Source organism: Plectropomus leopardus, chromosome 9 (assembly GCF_008729295.1).
Source record: "Plectropomus leopardus isolate mb chromosome 9, YSFRI_Pleo_2.0, whole genome shotgun sequence".
Taxonomy (NCBI): domain Eukaryota; kingdom Metazoa; phylum Chordata; class Actinopteri; order Perciformes; family Serranidae; genus Plectropomus; species Plectropomus leopardus.
Genome location: NC_056471.1, coordinates 11,057,264 through 11,078,444, shown reverse-complemented (window position 1 = coordinate 11,078,444; position 21,181 = coordinate 11,057,264). Strand labels below are relative to the sequence as shown.

The 21,181-nt window shown below is 41.5% G+C and overlaps 1 protein-coding gene across 4 annotated transcripts in view; it reads left to right on the top strand.

The window, feature by feature from the left end:
• Nucleotides 1-21,181, top strand: part of afap1l1a (actin filament associated protein 1-like 1a) — a 30,707-nt gene that overhangs the window by 6,537 nt on the left and 2,989 nt on the right. Inside the window, exons 1-16 of one of the 4 annotated variants that reach the window (XM_042493072.1) lie at nt 4,190-4,273; nt 11,546-11,671; nt 11,993-12,076; nt 12,196-12,275; nt 12,609-12,747; nt 12,895-12,990; nt 13,092-13,306; nt 13,769-13,948; nt 14,113-14,196; nt 14,779-14,854; nt 15,136-15,255; nt 15,988-16,199; nt 16,438-16,583; nt 16,703-16,766; nt 17,300-17,414; nt 19,683-19,850. In XM_042493072.1, coding sequence (XP_042349006.1) covers nt 11,548-11,671; nt 11,993-12,076; nt 12,196-12,275; nt 12,609-12,747; nt 12,895-12,990; nt 13,092-13,306; nt 13,769-13,948; nt 14,113-14,196; nt 14,779-14,854; nt 15,136-15,255; nt 15,988-16,199; nt 16,438-16,583; nt 16,703-16,766; nt 17,300-17,414; nt 19,683-19,850 — 1,903 coding nt within the window. In that variant the 5' untranslated portion in view covers nt 4,190-4,273; nt 11,546-11,547. Of the gene's footprint in view, nt 1-4,189; nt 4,274-7,732; nt 7,802-11,545; nt 11,672-11,992; nt 12,077-12,195; nt 12,276-12,608; nt 12,748-12,894; nt 12,991-13,091; nt 13,307-13,768; nt 13,949-14,112; nt 14,197-14,778; nt 14,855-15,135; nt 15,256-15,987; nt 16,200-16,437; nt 16,584-16,702; nt 16,767-17,299; nt 17,415-19,682; nt 19,851-21,181 lie in introns of those variants that run through there. The other 3 variants (XM_042493071.1, XM_042493069.1, XM_042493070.1) reach the window with 3 other exon arrangements.

The window sequence follows — 21,181 nt, the reverse complement described above, 5'->3', positions numbered from 1 at the left end:
TTCTGGGTACATCAGGTGATGCCGTAGGTCCCAGAAAGTCTTTTTTTCAATTCCTATAGACTTTCGTTGTGAAAGAAACGTCTATGGACCAGTACATACATTTTTTTGAGGGTCTTAACCCCCCAAAAATGACTCGTTTCACAATCGGGATTTGATCCATTTGGTCCGATAACAATTCTACTCTGTTTTATCCCCATTCATGTTAGCACAGGGCTGCACTAGCTGCTGTGCCTGCAGAAGTCTCTAGTGTGTATGCTCTATGGGCCCAACAGTGCAAAAGATCTGGGTATTTTTGTACCCAGGGAAGTCTGAAAGAATTTTTTTTTTTTTTTTTTGCTTCATGCGCCATTGAACAACTTAGATTGGAATGAACAGGGCCCTGCCTTCAGTGCTGTATCCAATTCTCTTTATACATCCATGGAAAAATACCATCACGGCCCACCAATCATCACAGTGTAAAACAAGCACATTCAATGATTCAGTAGCTTTGACACAATTAAAGGGAAGTAAAGGATTACAGGATGGATGCATTTGACATAAACAGTTTTGGAAGAAGGAGTAGGAGGGAACACTGTCACACTGGGCAAACAAAAGAAAAAAATTCTCTTTGTGTGAGGATATTATAAACTGTAAAAGACTCCTCATTGCTTGTTTTCCTCCATGTCACACTATACGCTATGAAAGTATCTCCTTGGCACAAATCTTTGTTCATGATGCCCCACATCTGTCAGTTTTGGCCATTATTGAGCTGATCAAATGCAATCTGATCCCAGGTTAATGCTTACTAAAACAATACAAAAGTGAATAAACAGTAGATGTGAGATGGAAAAAGGAGAAGCTTTGCTTTACTAACCTGACCTGTAACTGGGGCCCTTGAATGTCTTTTGCTGCTGAGATAGTAGCTCCCTGCTATCCCCACTGCTCCCAGATTACTCTGCAGTGAAGCCATGGATGTAATGTGTGTGTGTGTGTGTGTGTGTGTGTGCGTGTGTGTGTGTGTGTGTGAGTGTATGAAAACATCAAAAGCTTCCTTGCTCCATTGCTGCCCTTCAAAAGCCAGTTAATTCTTAAACAGGTGAGCGGGGGTGCACAAGCCCATAATTCTCCCACTCCGTCACCATGGAAACGCCCCAGCCGCTTAAGAGGCCTAATGACTTTGGCCCAGTGTGACAAGCTCATTAGAGTGGCCTAATTAGAATTATGCACCTTCAAGGTAGAAATTAGTTATAGACATTTATTGCAGGATACATGCACGTTTAAATGGCTACAAATATTTGCAAAGATAAGGGGACTTTAAACTAAACGTTGCTCTACTTTAGGGAGATTTAAACTAAGATGTAAGGCTCTCAAGTAATTTTGCTGTGGCATGCATGCTCCAAATGCTTTAGGTTTTGCCTAATTTAATATTATGAAATGGTGTTTTCATGTAAGCAATCTGCTGAAGTGTCAGAATGTAAGTCAGTATACCAGCCAATTATTTCCAAAGAGAGAAACTAGGACAGAATCAGAAAAGAAATCCAAACACCCAATTTACACTGCCTATTCAAGGCAGGAATATCACGTTACATTACGCCACCTTGCTGCTTTTATATAAAAGGTCCAATCACAGAATGGATTTAGTACAAATTCAGTAGTACTTACATGTTTACATGCTTTTTCTAGCATCATGTAAATATACTCACTGGAGTGGAATGATGCCGCTTTGTGTAAAAATGCAAAGGTGAAATAAAGAGGGGACCTATGGCGTGAGCTCTGGTAAAAAGACTCAAAGCATTTATTTCCCTGGACAGTTAACATCTGTTTGTATTCTATTTATATGTATGCTTGTGAGTATCTTGTAATGTAGGTTGGCACTCTTGCTGTTTTTTATGATAACCTGAAGCATCTTCCTGTCCACACTAAAAACAGCAGGGAGAACATGTTTTTTCCCCTCTGCCCTTAATTTTGGCTCCCCCAAACCAAATAAGCTTTTCCACATGCTCACCTCACCTGCTGCTAAACATCAGATTGTTTTGCATAGTGCATTTGGTATATACGCATGTTTACTATTGTATGTTGGTCCACGATGTCCACCCGCATAATAAATGTACATGTTAAAGCCATGAGAACGGAATCCACACTCTCAATGGGTCTACCTGCAGTAACTAAATAAGGGTTTGTAATAATGGCACATTCAAGAGCTCCATTATACTGTCATCCCCTGAAATACATCTGTAGCAGCAGGCACGTTCAATTCTATCTAGCATAGGATCTAGACAGTGCATTGAGAATGGGGTCACCAGAGACAGTACAGTAAAAGTAGGAGTGGGTCAGCTGGCAGGAAGAGGAAACAGAAGGCCGGAGGTGATAAGTGATGTCATCAGTAGAGGGAGGAAGTCCATCTCTGTAAGGGACACATGGGGCATCCCCATACAGTTGGTCAGCCCATTAACTAATGTAGGACAGGAAAAGTGTTTTGTTGGCAGCATGCAGGATAAAATCAAAATCATTCTCTAAGGGTCTTCTGTAGTTAGCTTATCAGTGCTGGCATGATCTGTGAATGTCTGCTTTGACGAGTTTCATCTTACCTTCTGTATATTTAACAACAGTATGACAAGCCTTTATGCTACCTGTCATCTTCGTTTTTGTCAGGGTGTCTGATTTTTACTGTGTTTCTGCTGCATTTCAATCTTCTCCCATTGTATTGCTTTTCGGGGCATATCTTATTATTTCCCTGTCCCTCTAATGAATGAAGAAAATCAACATTAATTTCCACTCTTAATTTAACAGGTAAAATGCCAAACTTGTTAGCACAGTTATCGGTTGCTTATTTCGTCATTCTGGGCAAAATTAGCATTCACTAGTCTTAGCTCTGTTTTGCCCTCCACCAGTTTATGAAATGTCTGGCTCAAAATGTCTTTAACCACTCACTACTACACAATATTTACCAGCTAGTTGCTAAGTCCTTTTTACACAGAGATCCTGCAATACTGTCACAACAAGGACTCTCCATTATGCCCGCTTTTTCTTTTTTTTTTTACCCTGAACCAAATGCCAACATAATGCCGCTAAAGTGTGCTTTGAGATAGTATGGCAGCATTTTGGAAGCAAAAGAGGCATTACAGGCGTGACGTGTAACACAACATCGTCAGCGTCAAGTGTTAGATGTAACATGTCAGGCAACGTTGTCTAAACAAAAACATTGCAATAATAATAACGTATCATCCCTGTTATGTAGCAGTTGATCTTATCCTCTACTTGAATGGTAATGAGCTCCAGGAACTCATTGTCACCCACCATTTTCGGTTTTGTTTTTGTCCTTGAGTCAGTTGCTAACAACTGTTGGCTGCTTTTTTTGATCTCCTGGCAGTGGGTCGCACACATAAAACAACTTGCATTTTTTACACTGACAATGATTCAGCACTGTTACTACCTCACTGCTGGCTTAGGCAGAACTAGTCTTTTCCCCCATTATATGTTCGTACCTCTTATATAGGACAGCAAGGCATAATTCCCACCTTGAACAGGCAATGTCCATCGGTTGTTTGCTGGTAAGGCAGCATAACGTGGGTTTGGGCTGAACATAGCTGCTCACTGCCTCTGAAAACAACACTGATGAACGCGGTGAGGGTGAACCAACCAGTAAAGTTGCAGGCTATGAGCTGAAAAGATGCTTAAACGCACTGTATGGCTGATTGGAAATGCAGAGTGATAATTCCCTGTGGGTTCATTCCGAAATTACAGGTAAGCCCTTTCACAAGTATTTAGTCATTTGATCCACTGTTGCTATAAAAATACTGTTTAAAGCAACTTTAATAATTCTGCACCATAAATAAATGTTACAGAATGTTGAAATTGCCTGTTTTTTTCAGGCTGTGTTAATCCACCTCAGCTGCTACGCTAAATGATGAATACACAGTCACAAAAAGACAGTTTAGTCACATGTACAGTCATCATTCTGATTTGTATCATCGTCCCTAATAAATCAATACTGTCTCTGTTTACCTGTTGTGGGCTCCGGTGATATCAGCTTGTAAATGCCCAGACACGTTTGGTGCTGGGGAGAGGAGAACCGTCAGACTTGGGAAATGCCTGGAATCCTGAGGAGTAGAGTGGGAGGAGATTTCACCATGATAGGGCACAGGCTGGTGAGAGACGACAGCATTGGCACAGCTCTTAATGTAATTAAAAACCTCGAGCACATCTGGTCCTCTGGTTTACCTCACCTTTGTTAGCGTGTGACGGTTTCATGCAACTCAGTGATCTTTATAAAGGAAGTGGTTTTAATATATTGGTGAGTTTTTTTTTAACTATGTGACATCCATTTTTTTCATCTGTCTTCTAAATGTTATGATTCAGCTATTTTCTTAAAGCCTATCTCAGCTTTGATGACTGAGTTGGATGGTGGTATTTAGATAACCCTCACGCGGCATGAAGATAACGCTCAAACCCCGCCGTCTCTTGACTGAAAAACCTCTCCTGTGACTCACTCAACATGAGATAAGGTTGTGCATTTTCACAAGAAAATGTTTTTCATTTCCTTTCAAAAGTTTGCTGGGTCATTTTGTTCCGCTGGCCTTTGTGTTGAGACAAAGTAAGACTCCCACACTATTTGTCTGGACACCTCCAAGTCTTCAACCTGCAGCGCTCTTTCATGTCAGATCAGGTTGGGAAATGGCTGTATATCCAACATGTCCAAAGACAATAAGAAAAGACAGACTTCCAAGAAAAGCCCAGCAGTTTTCATTAGATACTGATCTCTTGTGGAGTCACAGATGGTACAGTTGTTTGAGTTTCTCACAGCAGCTTTGTCTAGCAGGAGTTACCTCTTTGTGGTTATAACTATGTATTGTATTGTGGACTTGATAAGCGGCACTCACTATTAGTCTGGAAAATACATTGTCAAGATTAATATTGTCTGTCATGTTTTAGCAATTACCTGAATGTGTCAGTTTTACTTGAACGCATGAGAGCTATTGTACCAGTTGTGATGTAAAGATAAGAGATGTGTTTTTACATCTTGTTGAGCATTCCCATCCCCTCTGTGGCATCCATGGTCGTGTGTGATTTCACAGCTTTACTGAGGAGGTCAAAGGTCACATTTAGTCACAGTGAGGTGTGGTTTGTCAGGCCATAACCGGGTCTATCGGGGTGTGTCTGAGGCATTTGTCACAGCAAGAGAGGATGTTTGAAAAGTTTGGAAACACTAGAAATGCCTTAGGGAAGTTTTATTGCCTGTGTATCAAATTAGATAGTGGGGGGCCTTCCTGTCTACATTATTACATTATTAGGCAATTAATTTCCCGTTTTTCCTCACTGACATTCTTGGAAGTGTATTTTCAAAATCCTCTTTTATATGTGCACAGTATGACTCGTTTATCTATTGTTTAATGTTTAAAAGTCTTGTCTGTTGTCTTGTCTTTTTGTACAGATTTTCACATTTTTAAAGGTTTAGGTTGTCAAACCTTAGTAATTTTTGCCACCAACCAAAATGTTGTTCCAAGTAAATGTTGCACCAAGTATCGGACACATAACTTACACAAGCTGTCATATTCACAGACTTGTTTACTGTTTCTTTAATCAGATTTTAATCAAATTTAGATAAAAAAATCTATAAAAAAATTTGTCTGAATATTTTTTAAGGCAAAGTCTTTGTTCTTCAAAGACGTCCTTCAGTCTTTGTGCTTTGGCAATATTTACAGTAAAGCCTTGATGACCCTTCTTTTATTCCCAATACTTTTTTTTGCTCTCTGCCAAGGTTTTTTTTTTTTAAATCTGTACAAAAATTGAAACATAGAAACAACGTTTTTTAAAGGGCATTATTTGCCAAACTATTTGAGCGTTAGGACAGAGCGAGGCTAGCTGTTTACCCCTGCTTCAAGTCTTTGTGTCAAGTTTACTGAACCTTTCAAGGCTATTCAATAAAGCCTGGGACACAATCTCTGACCCCCTGGGAGCTATAAGGTATGACACATGTGCAGTGTAAGTGGAGCTGAGATGTTGGAGGGTTAAAGCAGACGGCACTAGAAATAAATAAAGGGACAGCGTCTGCGCAGGTGCTTTAAGGGTGCGCTCAGCCTGACAGAATTTTTTGGGTGCACTGGGATGTATGATGGTCGCTTTACAATAGAAAAGCGCTTCATATAGAAAGCATTTGTTTACATAACATAACAAGCTATCAATAATTGAAGAATTGTAATTCTCAAGCATATTTTATGTTTTGTGTAAAATATATTCTGACCCTAGGTGGAGTGGACGTCTCAGTGAAACGAATCAAACATTCCCATGTTCTCTGAAAATGTGCTATCTATTGAGGCTTTTTTATTGCGCATGTGTTGTACCCCATTACATGACACGCCATGATTTCTCCACTTTTTAACCTCCTTGGAGCCATCTTCATATTTACCAAAAAGACATGAGATTGGTTTTGATCTTCTCATTTAACTCTTGGCTAAAAGTTAAGAAGCCAAGAATAACGTAAATAAAAAAATGTCCAAAATGTATTCCTTTACCTGAAGAGTTTTAATTGGAAGGGTGCAAACTGAAAACATAAATGGTGGGATCTCTCTCTCTCGCTCTCTCTCTCTCTCTCTAAAAATATTGACAATGCACTATTTTTGCCAGGCGTTTCTTTTTTTAAATATCATCATCATCATGGATCATGCATAAAATTGGGTTACTGTTGATGTGTAATTCATGCATGAAGATGATTCATCCTAAATTCACTTTAATAAAAGATACCGACGTGTGTCATTCTTGCCATCACCATTGAAAACTGGCAGCTCAATATCATGAACTTCATGCACTTTGACTCAAAGATTAGGAAAAAACAAACTCGTTTCAGCAGTCTTGTGCACCAGGCAGCCCTGGACAGCCAGCTGACATTGTTTTCATTCTGCAGCTGATATACAGTAACAGCCTACACTTGGGCATCTGTACATGTGCGTTTCTTCATTGCTGTGCATGTGTTTGTCTGTGTGTGCCTGTGGGTTTGTTTGTGCAGCCTTAGTGCCCCTGTGATTGAAGGCAGCGTGTCGCATCGTGTCAGGGCACAAGAGTCTGCCTCAAGGCAACGAGTCATCCACGTGTAACTCTGAAAAGTCTCAACTTGCCTCTGCCTCCTCTTCACATCCTTTACTCAATCTCCTCTGTATCTTTCACTTTATATTTTCAAATAAATACATTTACAATATACATGTTGTAGCATCAGCTTCACTGGGAAACATTTTGCTCTTGTCTTTATCAGAAAGTAACCCGGTTAAAGATGCTCTCATGTAAAGTAGCAGTACAATGCCTTACTGTATGTGGTATGTCATAGGGTTCACTAGCATCATCTGGATGGCAGCTTTTATGTGCAGCTAGTTAAAGGTTAATAATGTATTGAGGGAAAGAATGTGGAAGAATAAAGAATGTGGGTTAGCTATTAGTCGACATGTGTGTGTTTACACAGCAAGCCTTTCCCAGGTGCCATACGATCCCTAGGATTAGAGCGGAGGGCTACACACACACACACACACACACACACACACAGCACCACCACCACAATCTCCCTACCCCCCCAAAAGAAAAGAGAGGAGGGGAGACATAGTGGGAGGGTGGTATAGGGAGATAACAGATCAGAGGGAGGAAGGGGAGAGGTGAAGTGTGAATTCAGCAGTAGGCAGACTATAGCTCACCTCCACTACAAAGACTTCACAGGACGGAGCAAACAGGGAGGCTTTGACTCTGGAATATCTCTATCTGCTTGTGTATGAATGAACCAGTTTGTCTCCTTGTCAACCTTGGAAAATGGTGGGACTCTCATCCACTGCGGCTGTTGAGGGTGAGTGTGGAAGTCTTTGTAGCTCGTCAGGATATAAACACAGCAGGTATCTGAGGCTAAAGGAGGTGCAAGGAATTGTAAAGATATGTAAATATACGGAACAATGCCAAGAGACATGGGCTGCGAAGGTGTTGTAAACATGAGACTGAATGCAAGGAAACATCAGGTGATGTTTACTCAGTTACTTAAGCATCATGCCAGCTCGCTGAAATACAGAGAGGGGTTGTTGAATTGTTAAGAAAGCAGCAACCAGACTCAGTGGTGAAACATTGCAATTTTTTGAGCCACTGGAGCCTCTTTGTGGGATACAGATTCTTGTGTGATGAGCTGGAATGTCTGACTGCAACAATATTGTGAAACAGAGTTGCAGCCGAACCACTGAATTTTGTCACTTTCAACATACTGTGGAGTCATTTGTGTGTGTGATGCGTGGCAAGATAAGGTAGCGCAGCATGCAGCAAGCCATTGGCATGAAAAGGAGGGAGAAGAAAAAAACTGTGCACCCGACAGAGGTCACATTATTCATCATATCAGGGTTTGTTGGACATGTTAGCACAGGTGCTCAACTCGCTGACATTACTCACCCCCTACTCCCCCACCCACTCTCTCTCTCACTCCCTCCAACCCATTGTACAGAGGGTCTGCAAATGCAAGCCTTTTTTTTAAAGGTCTGAGTCTGCACTGTTAAACAAACTTCTCCCTCCGCTTCACTACACATGCACCCTCACACAAACACACTTTGGAGAGTCTTGCACTATTTACAAGGTGAGGAATGTGTCTTGTGTTTAACAGCAATTGTCAGTGGACTGTGAGGACGTAAATGTTTGAATGGCTACACATTCCTGCACGGTGCACTGCTTGTCTCTTTCATGATGTTTTCTCTGAGGAATTAAAAGCTAAAAACTATGTAGTGGAAATGTTCTTATTACATTTTTTTTTGCCCCGATCACAATCCGAGTTGTTTGATATTGAGTATCTGCTGATACTGAGTCCCGAACAGACACTGGTGTTGGATAATACAGCTGTACAATGCACACCTCAGAAAACCAATCCAGTGTATATGCTTGACAGTTTAAAAGCTCTATTAGCTGCAATACAAGACAAAAATTGTTTGCATCCAAACAGTTAAGGCTTTTTTTTAATTTAATTTTTGAGTGCAATTAATAATTGCACTTAGTGCAGCATTTAATAATTTGTTGTACTTTTAGCTGCAAATATTCCAATTCCACCCTGGTCTGGCTTTAATCAATCTGCATCCAATCTGTTTTCATGTAGAATTATCTTCTTATGCAAGCTTGTGTGTAGCTCCCCACAGGTGCTCACGATCTGTTATCTCTGGCTTTTAAATCCATCAAAGACAAACATCAAACTCTCACATAAACACACACACACACACACACACACACACACACAGAGTTGCAGCAGAGATTTAAAGGATCATGAGCTGTTTTAGATGTGTGAGAGAACCCATGTGAGTAGTGTGGTGTTGATTATAAAGGCAAGGCTGAGGATTTAAGGGTGGTCCTATGAGCTTCACATGCCAAATACTACGTAGTAATTCCTCTTTGCTCATTCTGGCACAAACGGCGTAACACTGTAATCGTCAAATCGGATAATCAGCTTTTCGGAGCACTGTTCCAAGTTAAACACTGAAGTAGGGTTACTTCACTGTGTGAGTTTTGACCTACTTTAAGCCATTCCTTGAAAGTAACGCCTTGATTTCAGCAATATATTGGATTTAATGCTGACTGGTGTGAATTTCAGTTTCTCTCTGCTGTGAATGAGTCATGCTGTGGATAAAGTTCTGTTATCCACTAGTTTAGGGGAAGCCCAGTGGTACAATAGAGCCAAAATCTAAACAGCTGGAGCCTCTGGCAGAGGGACGGCACTCGCCAGGCCAAAACATCCCATTCTCATGAATTTCCTCTCCTTCTCTGACCCCCACTTCCTTATTTCCCCTGGGTGAATCAGATCTTAATGAGGAGACATTCCAGGTCCCTCCATGAATTAATTCCTCATGCCAACCTCTCAAAATGCAAGCGTGCTTTTATTACAATAGAAGGAAACCACACTAGTAAAGAAGTGGTTGAACAGACACAGGCAAACACACACCTACTGCAGCCTTGGCAGGGCATTGGGAGCCCATAGGAAGACCCACCTCAGGAAAGTATGTCTGTCTTTAAGGAGTGGGAGCAGTCTGAAAAGTAGAACACACACCATTTACAAACACAAGATACATCTTCAGGATTATCAAGATTTTCTGCTTGTCAGTGGTGATTACACACAAGTTTGCTGTGTCAGAGTAATACATCTAAGAGTCCAAAGTTCTGCCTGAACTCATAAATATGCTCCTCAAACTGTCACATACCCAAAACAACTTTATACATGCCCCACTAAACACACATCATACAAGCGTTTCTGTGTGTTTTACCTTTTTGTATGCTTGTGTGCGTGCCTTTTTGTGCGTATGTTGCATTTGTTTACTTGTTGCCAAATGACCGCCTCCCGAACAAAGACTTTTCTGGCTCTGCGGCTGTCCCGTGGCTGACCCCAGCAAGATGCACGGTTCAGCAGGTCTAATGTGGCTGGACTGTGAAAATGTGGATGGGGGGGGGTTGAGTGAGAGAGAGAGACGGAGGGAGTGAGGGGGGAGGCAGACAAGTGTGCCAGCAGTGACTCAGCCAGTTGTTAGGTTTTGCTGGGGGATTTTCAGGATTATAGAGGTAGAGGATTTAGGATACAACAATACAGAGGGACAGAATACAAAAGAATGGCCGATAGTAGCAGAAAGAAGGCAGAGACAGCGTGGCTGATTGGTGGCTCTTGCTTGCGTCTGCCAGAAAACCAGATAAAGGAGGAATCCAAACACATCAGCAGCAGGTTGCAGACCTGTTCTCAGGATGTCCAGCAGCTGGGGGAATGGGGCGGTTCTGTTCTGATAATGGGGTGTGCACCAGATTAACATGTGATGCGGATCATATATTCTTATGAGATGAGTCCTCAAAGTGTTACAGAACCGGAGGAGGCCTGTAAAGAATGTGTATTGCAGGAGGCCTGCCTGTCTGTCTGTCCGCCAACTTGTGCTTTTGTGAGTCCAGGATCTTGAATCTCTCCACTGTTAAAGATCAGTTGCCATGAGAATCTGCTTGATGGTACATTAAGCCCACTCTGGGCTCTATAAAGAGGTGCTCCACTTATTCTTGTCACAATCTCATATATCTGCCAACATCTTTACAGTCTTTGCCAACATTTCATTTACCTCTTCAGTATTGGAAGTGATGTTTGATTGAAATTTGGGTCTGTGCCCTTCAGTCTGTGAGCCGGCAGCATTTCAGAGCTGCTACAGAAACACAACAGTGATTTTCTTTGCATCTTGTGCAGGATGTTGTGCTCTTATTCAGTGCAAGAGTTTTTATTTTTAGCTTCACTTCCATGTTTTTTTCTAGGTTAATGAGCAATTAGCAAACGTGTTTCCTGTCACTCCAGCCTTTCATCGTTGTTTAGTCTGACCCGTGACGGAGAGAAGAGGCGAGGAGGGAGACTTTGTGATAAGCTGGCAGATTGATATTGACAGTTGAAACAAGGTGGCAGAGAATGACAGAAAGAAACAGGGAAAGCGAAGCAGAAAGCGGCTCTTTGACATACACTCCTTAAGCTCGTTTAGACATGTCCGTCTGACCTTTGCCCTCTCTGCTGATACACTGAACCTGTGCCCCCCTGACCTTTGCCCCCCTCTCTGTACAGCGATGGAGGTGTTGGTGAGTGAGCTGGGAGCCCTGCTGAAGATGCTGGATCAGGAGAACCTCAGCTCCTCCACGCAGGAGAAGAAGACCTCTGTGTGGAACCTCCTGCAGCAGATACAGCCATCAGGTCAGTGAAAAGAGGAAAGCCTGATGAGGTGACTTCTCTCCGCGTCTTATGCTTACTGTACACTAGAGGACTTTGAAAATACTTTTTAAGACTTAAATCTGACACCCATCTAAAGATAATGTGAGTTTTTAGTCACAGATAATTTGTCTGCAACAGTGAAATCCCTTTAAAAGTAATTTGATGTAAGACAGGCAAATTTGTTTCTAGTCTCCTATTTTATCTGTGTTTTATTTAGACTCTTGGAATGATGTTATACATAATAAAAATGTGCGATACAGTCGAGTTTTTCAATGATAAAAATGTCTCTTTCCTTGCCTTCAGTTTCAGGAACAGACTACATTTACATGAACTCAGCAGTGTACAGAAACGGCACCAGCTTTGTAGAATCACTCTTTGAGACATTTGGTGAGTTTGAGTTATAATGTGGTATAGTTATACACCTATTTGTATAAATGAGCTGCAGATATCATGTAGCCTGTATATGTATAAGTGTGAATTTGAACATATGTTGTTGCATTTGATAGACTGCCAGCTTGGAGACCTAAAGGATGTTACAGATGAACTTAAAGAAGAAAAGAACACACAAACTGATACTTCAAAGCAGGCAAGTGGCCAATATATAGTCAATTCCTAATGTTTCCCTCTGCAATCACCATCCAAAACCAACTTTGCAGAGGTCTATTGCACGTCTAGATGACTTTTGTAGAAAAAGCAAAGAAAAACAGAGATTGTATTCCATGTTGTGGGGGTTTCCCATGCACATATGCTGCTCACCCTGCAAGCTGTTGGAAGAGACCCACCCAGAGTCCATGTGTCTAATTTATGGATATCATTTTGAGGGTTTTTCTCTGTATCTCTTTGATGATGTAGGCTGTGAAAAAAATCCCTCATATTTATGAGGGAAATGTAAGAGTTGCGTTTGTGTGTTTCCCCTCAGCAGAATTGTGCAGACTCCCCAGCCCCGCACTCAGCTGACTCTCCTCCCCCTCTGCCCACGACGCCTCCTCCCGAGGAGTATTATGAGGAGGCAGTGCCCCTCAGTCCTGGCAAACTGCCCGAGTACATCATCACACGAGGTCAGCATCTTCCCGCCTCTGCTGAACTCATTGCCCTGGGTGTCATTTTGCTGTAAAAACCTCTAAGCCAATAATTACAAAGTACAAGTCATATTAAAGTGCATGATGGAACATATGGAGTAATTAGGGATTTTTTTTCATTTACAGTCAGGCCTAGCCCTCCTAACTCTATAGAGGATGGGTATGAAGATGCTGAAAACAACTATCCCACGACCTGCATAAACACACACCGGAAAAACTCATGTGAGTCTACAACTAAATTATCTCCAAATGAAAAAATTTACATTACAAAAAGCCTTTTTTTAATTAGAAGTAAAACTTCTTCTCTGCCGTTGCCCTCTCAGACAACGACTCTGATGCTCTGAGCAGTTCTTACGAGTCCTATGAGGAGGATGAAGAAGAGAGGAGCCCTGGTGTCCGACTCACTCATCAATGGCCCTCAGATGAGAGCTCCATGACTCCTGCCAGGGACTGTCGCATCTGTGCCTTCCTGCTGCGCAAGAAACGCTTTGGCCAATGGGCGAAACAGCTCACTGTCATTCGAGAGAACAGGCTACAGGTGGGAAGTTGCTCATTCAGATCAGTCCTCAGGAAAGCAAAATTACCAGAAAATTACCTGTAAATTAGCAATCAAAGAAACAACAATCAAAAATAACAAAACACAACAAAAAATAATGGGAAAGTAAAAAAAAAAAAAAATGAAATGCACTGAAAAAAAGTGCTTAATTTTTAAAATTCTGTTAAGTAATTTTGATATATAATAATGATAATTAGAAATATATTTGTAGGAACATTTAATCTGGTTTATTAAAAAATAGTTTTAGAAATTTACTAATTTCTTGCCATTTGCAGGACATTTCTTGAGTGCAATGGTTTAAATACTTGTGAAACACATCTGAACTTAGCACAAGAACAAGAACATTGATTTTGCCCATGCAAAACAAGACTTATTCTGTCTTTTGCATGCAAAAAGCAGACTCTCTTTTTTGACTTTGATTATTTGATATTCTCTTTTCCGCAGTGCTATAAGAGTTCTAAGGACACATGCCCCTATGTGGACCTGCTGCTGCCCCAGTGCACTGTGGTCTATGCCCCCAAAGACAGCAAGAGGAAGCACCATGAACTCCGCTTCACCTTACCTAACGGAGATGCACTGGTGCTGGCGGTGCAAAGCAAGGAGCAGGCCCACAGATGGCTCAGGGTAAGCTACAATTTGAAATTATATGTACGCTTGCAGGAATACAGTGGGTGGACACGGCCATCAATCATGTCGACAGTCACTGAAAGCGAGTTTGACGATGTGGAAAAACAAACCTCAAAAGGAAGTGTACAGTTAAGAGTGACACATGTAAAATATCCCCACAGGTTGTCAGAGAGGTGAGCGGTCAGAGCGCAGGGCCCGAGGAATCTGCGTCTCCCATCATTCCAAGAAAAACTGAACTTGACAAGGTAAATGCAGCATAGGGGATGTTCGCTTCAGCACATCCCTGTCGTTTTCATCCCCCAGATGTTATTTGACTTTACAGCTGAGGTGAGGAAAAGTTGGTGGTAAGCAGTAATTGTGTTGTCACTGTCAATTTTCCTAAAGAATTGTTTGGCTCGACACAGCACACAGGGATACCTGTATTTGGCTTGCAGAACAAAGAGGAGATATGTGGCGTAATAAGGTGTTAAGGCAGCAATGATAAGGGTGGTGGTGAGTGAGTGTTAGAACTGACACATCTTCTTTAAAGCCTACCAACTTGTCAGAGCATAAACTGCAAAAGGCCCTGTCATAAATGAAAGCAAGGTAAGGAGTGTGGAGACAGTATTTGTTGGTAGGAGAAACAGGCAGAGGATGAATCTGTTTGTCTCAGTATGTGTGAGAGTGAGAGAACCTAGAGACAGACACATATAAGTGGGTTAGAATAATTATGTAAAGTGTAGTTATTAAGTCTAGTGTGATCCTAGCAGACAGACAGATCCTGTGAAGGGCTTGTACTCTGCTGCTGTTGCAAAGTCTAAATTTGTGTTTGTGTGCTTCCTCCTCAGAGGTTATCTGCAGAGAGAAACACATCAGACTCAGACAGTGTGGGCGTGTCAACTGGAGAGAACTGCAGAGAAAATGGTGAGAGAGAGACACACACAGCCTCAAATCAATACAGCAGTTTGACAAAAAAATAAGTTAAGGTCCTTTTTCTAACATTTTTTTTAAACTGCATCTAACTCCAGGTCTTCATCAGCAAATTTAGTACCCCCAGTTATCATAACACAGTCTAATTTTTTACAGTCCATAGTGTAGGTATATGTATATTGCTGTGATTTTATCTTAAGAAAATTAAAATTTCCACATGCCAAAAATAAATCTTGACAAAACATGACTGTTTAATTCTTCAATTTTTTATGCAGGCAAGGTGAAACGGGGGCCTTTTGCCGCAGGCCGCAAAATCACACGCATCATCAGCTTCTCCAAGAAGAAGCCCCCTCGGCCAGGAGATTCACGGACATCCTACAGCGACCCTCGACAAGGTCAGACCCCACTCCACTGTAGGGGCTCTAAGAAAATATTGATACACTTGAGTATTGCAGTCTTACATTATGTGATACTCAATACTCAGTACGTGGGGTAGAAAACCGGCATGTAATGTACAAATCAAACAAATCAAATTCAGTATCAGTTTAAGTGTTGCCTACGCTATATTAAGAATATCTTCGCAGCTTTACCATGCTGTAGGACAGCCCTTACTGTTTTTCCTCCGCTGAACGGCAGAGTTGCTGCTCAACTGCTGCCTCCATTAGCTGTTATGGAAGGTAAAGAGGAGAGAATATTGAAATATTGTGTACATTTAAACTGGTATTGATTTTTTTAAGTGGCTAAAATATGTTTTGCTGCAGTCCCATCCACCGCAGTGCATCATTTAGCGCCCATGCCAGCAACTATACTTTATTTATCAGTGGAGGGGGTGGCTGGGGTGTGATTTTTTAAAAAAAATAAATACAAAATACTATCTTTTCAAGTTTTATGTCCCCCATCTAAGCCAAAACATATCACAAGCATGTTACAGGGACCATAAAAAATGCAAATCCCACAGCTCTCCGTTTTCCGTAAATTTGATTTAAAAAAAGGCTTACAAATCAGTATAACCCGTGTATCATGTTTCGTATCGCCAGATTTTTGTCAGTACAGTCCTACTTTGCTCTCACTCTTTATCTCTCAAATTTTGCAGTCGCGTCATGTTTCTCTCCCTCCTCACCATGCAGGCTACGTGTCAGTGCTGGTGAACCAGGTGTGGCGGGAACAGTGGTGTTGTGTGAGCAGAGGCTCCCTGCAGTTCTATCATGACAAAGGAGATCCCCGGACCTCCCTGCCTTCACTTCCTCTCCATGGTTGCGAGGTGTTCCCGGGGCTGGGACCCAAACATCCCTTTGCCTTCCGAATCTTACGGAACAGCACAGAGGTGGCTGCTCTGGAGGTAAAATACTGAGCATTTGTTCACCTTTTTACAGCTGCGCTATCAGTATTTTTAACATTAAGTCAAATGAATGTAATTTCCTAATGACAAACCCACAGAGACTTATCACAGTAGTTTGCAGTTTGACTCAGCACGACACAGCATTTTATTGTGTTTGGGCTCATTGTTTTGGTTTTACAGCCTGGAACATTTTGAGTCACTTCAAAACTCAAAGCTGATTTGTCCTGTCTCTTTTTAGGCTAGCAGCTCTGAGGAACTTGGACGGTGGCTTGGTGTCCTCTTGGCAGAGACAGGCTCTGCAACTGATCCAGAGTCACTGCATTACGACTATGTTGACGTGGAAACCATTGCCAACATCCGTGACGCCGCACGGAATTCTTTCCTGTGAGTGAGGTGGAGAGGGGGGAGTTTGGATGTTTCGATAAGGTCAAAGCAAGGTCATTGACCAGTGTAACGATGTTTACACCTTTACACTTTTATTTATCCCTTTTCTCTGACCCCAGGTGGGCCACATCCATCTCCACAGACTCCAGGACATATGATGAAGTCCCCAATGAGGACATGCAGGTGGGACACATGCTTAATCACATTTTGCAAATTCACTTAAATCGTATGTGCAATGCTTTACTTTGGTGTGAAAAGATTAGAAGCTGCGTGTCTGTGTGAGTGCAGCTGTCAGGGACTGTCTCTGTCTGAATATCAGACTCCATATCAGTCACCCGACAGACAGACAGTGCTCTGTTACATGTCTATCAATGATGGCTTTTTGTAGGCTAGAAAAAAAGCAGTGTATGGGAACGGGAGAGGAAAAAAGACCAAAAAAAGAAAAAAGCAACTAGGCTGGTGACAGGAAGGCAAGAGGTCATGGCAGTTTTACAGCCTGTAAATCCCTTTCTTAACCCCACCGACATGCACTTAAACACATGCCTCTCAACACCTACAGCAACAAACATACACAACTCAGTGGTGTCAAACCAATTCATTTGAACATTAGCTTATTGCTTAGCTTTTATACAAATGGCATTTTTTCCGTTCTTTTGTAATCCATCTTTGTGCATCCTCCCACATCTGTCATGTCCTCCCATCCTCGCTCCACCCAGTCAGGGGAGAACCGCAGGCAGCAGTCTGGGAATCAGGGGAAGCGGCGCTCAAGTTTCTCCAGCAGCGACTCTGACAGAACCAAGCCTATAGTCTCCCTCAAACGAACAGGCTCAAGTAAGTGCACGTGGTTGTTTTGCAGATGTAACATTGCTGCACCTCCAGTGGTGTTTAACCTTCTCTCATGCACTACACTGATAGATTGACTGGAGTCATTATGCAGTGAAAAACCAAAGGGAGCAAGCTCTCTTTTGCAGGAATGCCCTGTTTAACAGACAGCTAAGTGATGGCACAGGCAAAGCTATCAAGTAACACTCGGGCAGTCATAATAACCGCATCACAGCAATACAGCAGTCATGTGATTATACCACAGTGATTAGGTCATCACTGTCACCACATTTTTCTTTTTTTTTAGCTGATATAGTGAATTCATTTAAAAATGCGCATTTGGCTCTGATGCAGCTGCACTTAAGGCTGTTGTGCCACAGACTGAAAAGGCAGAGACTGGAGGGATGGTTGCTCATTGGCAGTAAAACGTCAAACCAATGTGATGCTTTTGCACCGCATGAAAGAAATCACATTACAGCCCTGTGTAAAACATTCACATTCAAATGGTGTTACGTGATAGAGACAAACTGTAAGAAACATTTGTCAGCAGAGCCTAAGAGTAATTTGAAGGTTACTCCCTTTGTAAGGAGCAGATAAACTAAAAGATGATTACCCTGGGATGGTCTAAAGCTACTAGCCAATTGTACACTGTGGACGTGTGGGGTAAAAAGAATCTTGACACTTGAGAAGGTTATTGAGATAAGGAGGCAGCTTTGAATCAATGCTCTATGCATAAAAAGAAGACAGTGTCTCTAATTTCTGTAGGATGAGGATGTCCAGTTGACAGTTTTGTAAGGGGTGCCGGTGCCAGTAATGAAATGATTGGCACTGTGATATCAGCTGATGTGTGCATATACATCACTGTGTTTAATGGAGAACGTCACAGATTTACACACCACAGTCTGTTTACATTTCTTCGAGAGTGCTGCTGCTTAAGGGAATGAATGTTGTATAAAGCCAGCCTCCAGAGAGAGCTGTACAAAGTATGATAAATTGTCTCAAGTGATGTCACTTGAGGGAATTGAGGCTGAAAGATTGAAAATGAAAAGAAATCTGGAGGATTTAACAGCCAAGTGTAACACACTCAATTATTTGACAGCTATGAAGAGTCTGGCCTAGGTCATGGATATATTTATGAGGAGAAGAGGACTGAAAATGATCCTTGTTTAACCACTTTTTTTAATGAAGACAAACCATCAGCCCGCAACTCACAGATTTGTTGTGTAAATTATTTCCGAGTCACCCAGCATTTGTAAGGCACTTAAATTATCCGCACTGTACCAAAGGCATTACGATGGATCGATTAACAGAGCTGCACAATGCAAGTTTTTATCGAAGCTAATCACAATATAACTAACATTCATCCAAACAGCTGTCATGTGTCTGTGCAGTGGGGTCAAATATTTTGAGAAGCTCCCCTCCCATATCTTTTCAGCTTTATACCACTCACGCTTTCCATCTGTCTCTCTCAAAAAGTAATGAATAAATAAAAATAAGGGTAGCAGCCTGCTGCCCTTCAAGGGAAACAAGAATCATAGATGGCACCTCTTTATATAGCTGTGCGTCACACAGGAGTTGGATTGCAGAGCTCTACTTTTGCTGTAGCTTGCACTCTTCATACCATTCTTTTAGTGGTGTATCAATTCACAGACGGCCATAAAATCTGGGCACTATCTGGCTGAATATTCCCCGTTTTTTTTCCTCCTCTCATTTGTCTTCTCACTTTCCATCCATAATCTCTTTTTCACTCGCCTCTCCCATTTGCTCCTTTGTGTCATTTGGCCTCTAAATCTCTCATACAAATAAATGAGATGAGCGTCCTGAGTTTTGAAAAGCGATATTGGCGTGGTCGACTGTCTCAGTGCTCTTCTCTGTGCTGTTTCACAAGCCTTCACTGCGACACTGACACATCAAAGAGCCAGCGCTCTCCATGGCTGAGAGCTTCAGGATGTAATCTGAGATTTATAGGACACTCACATTAGATCCGCTGTCTTGCCTTCTGACCTCTCCCTCTGCAGGAGTGTGTGCACGTTTGTCTTTTATTCATGCATCAAACCATTGTTTTCTCCAAAAATCCTGTGATTTAAATATGAAAAAGGTCGGTTTTGAGTTCTGTGCTTTCAGTTGACATGTAGATGTGGTGTTTTTCTCCTTACATGGGGAGCATGATATTAGTAAGGATAGGGAGAAAGATCACTGTGATGTGTTTTGTCTCCTTCCCATAACCTCTGCACATTTGACCCCTCACCTTTGCTCTCCTCTTACATCTCCACCCAGACGCCAACCAGTACGGAAGGTATGGGAAAACACGAGCTGAAGAGGATGCCAAGCGTTACCTGAAAGAGAAAGAGGAGCTGGAAAGCGAGAGGGATGGGATACGAAATGCACTCGTGACCCTTAGAAAGGAGAAGAGAGAGCTGAAGGAGGAACTGAAGGCGGCCTCTGGTAAGGAGATACAAAACAAAGCAGACAGCAGATGTTATACAAATTCTTCTCGGTCATTGACGAGATCAGCTCCGATATAACTCAGCTACAGCTCTTCAGTATCCAGAAACTGAGACTGTCATTGTAATATCAAAATCAACAGCATATCATGAACATACGTCTACTCTAGAGGGTTCCAAAATCCATGGAAAAGCCTTGAAATGTCATGGAATTTCTCAGTGTCATTTTCCAGGCCTGGAAAAGTCATGGAATAAGAAAAAGTCAGTGAAAGTTGTGGGAAAGTCCTGAATTGTTTTGGTGCGTAATAAAATTAATTGTTACAGTAATCCTCTGTGGATAAGCTTCCACATAATGTAACTGCAAATTTATTTTCTGTAAATTAGCTGTTGACAGCTAACTTTGAGCAGCAAAGAGATACAAATAAAAACTCGCACAGTTCTCAAGCCTTCCCTGTTAAGACAGGTTACTTATATATGTGATGCTGTGTGGCAGCCTTTGGTAAAGGAAGCGAGACTCTCCTGCGTGTGTTCGTGGAAAAGTACCGTAACCAGCAAGTGCTGCAGACACAGTGAAGCACATGGTTGTCTTATTATGGGTCCTTAAAATGTTGTGGAAAAGTTTTGAAATTTTGTCCATCAAAATGTGTGGGAACACTGACTCTGTGTACTTTGATTATTGCACGGGGAGAGACAAATAAGGCCACGAAGTCTACCAAAACAAAACTATTAGCTTGCAATAATTTGTCATATTTTGCATATTTGTCTGCACAGTACAGTAAGCATTCTGTATCCCTGCTCTGTGTCTGACCTCCGTTATTAGAGGGCTGTGTGAGTGGATAATTGTCCTGCAGGGATAAAAACACAATCCAGTTGCTTTTATTATTAAACCAAAAACATGGAAATTAAAATTCTTTCTAAATCAAATTAATTTCCTGTATTTTCACACAGTATGCTGCTGACTGTGGGGCAAGAAGTACTTAGAAGTGTACCAGATTGTTGTGCTCCATTTCAAGTAAAAGTACAAAAGCAGTAAAGTGAATCACAAGTAAAGTACTCTAGTATCACTATGCTTCCAACCACTGTTTTATTTATATGAACTTTATTATTGTTTTAATTACATTTGTGTTATTTAATCAAGGCCTGCACAATATATATATATATATATTTTTTTTTTTTTTTTTTTTTTTTAATTGTCATTTTGATGTCAACTTTTGCAATAAACACATCATAAAAAGACTGCTATATTGCATAGGTTTTTTAGAAAGTATCAGTAGAAAATTGCACTTAAAAATGCAACTATATATATTTTTTTTAAAAATCTGACTGTTGTTC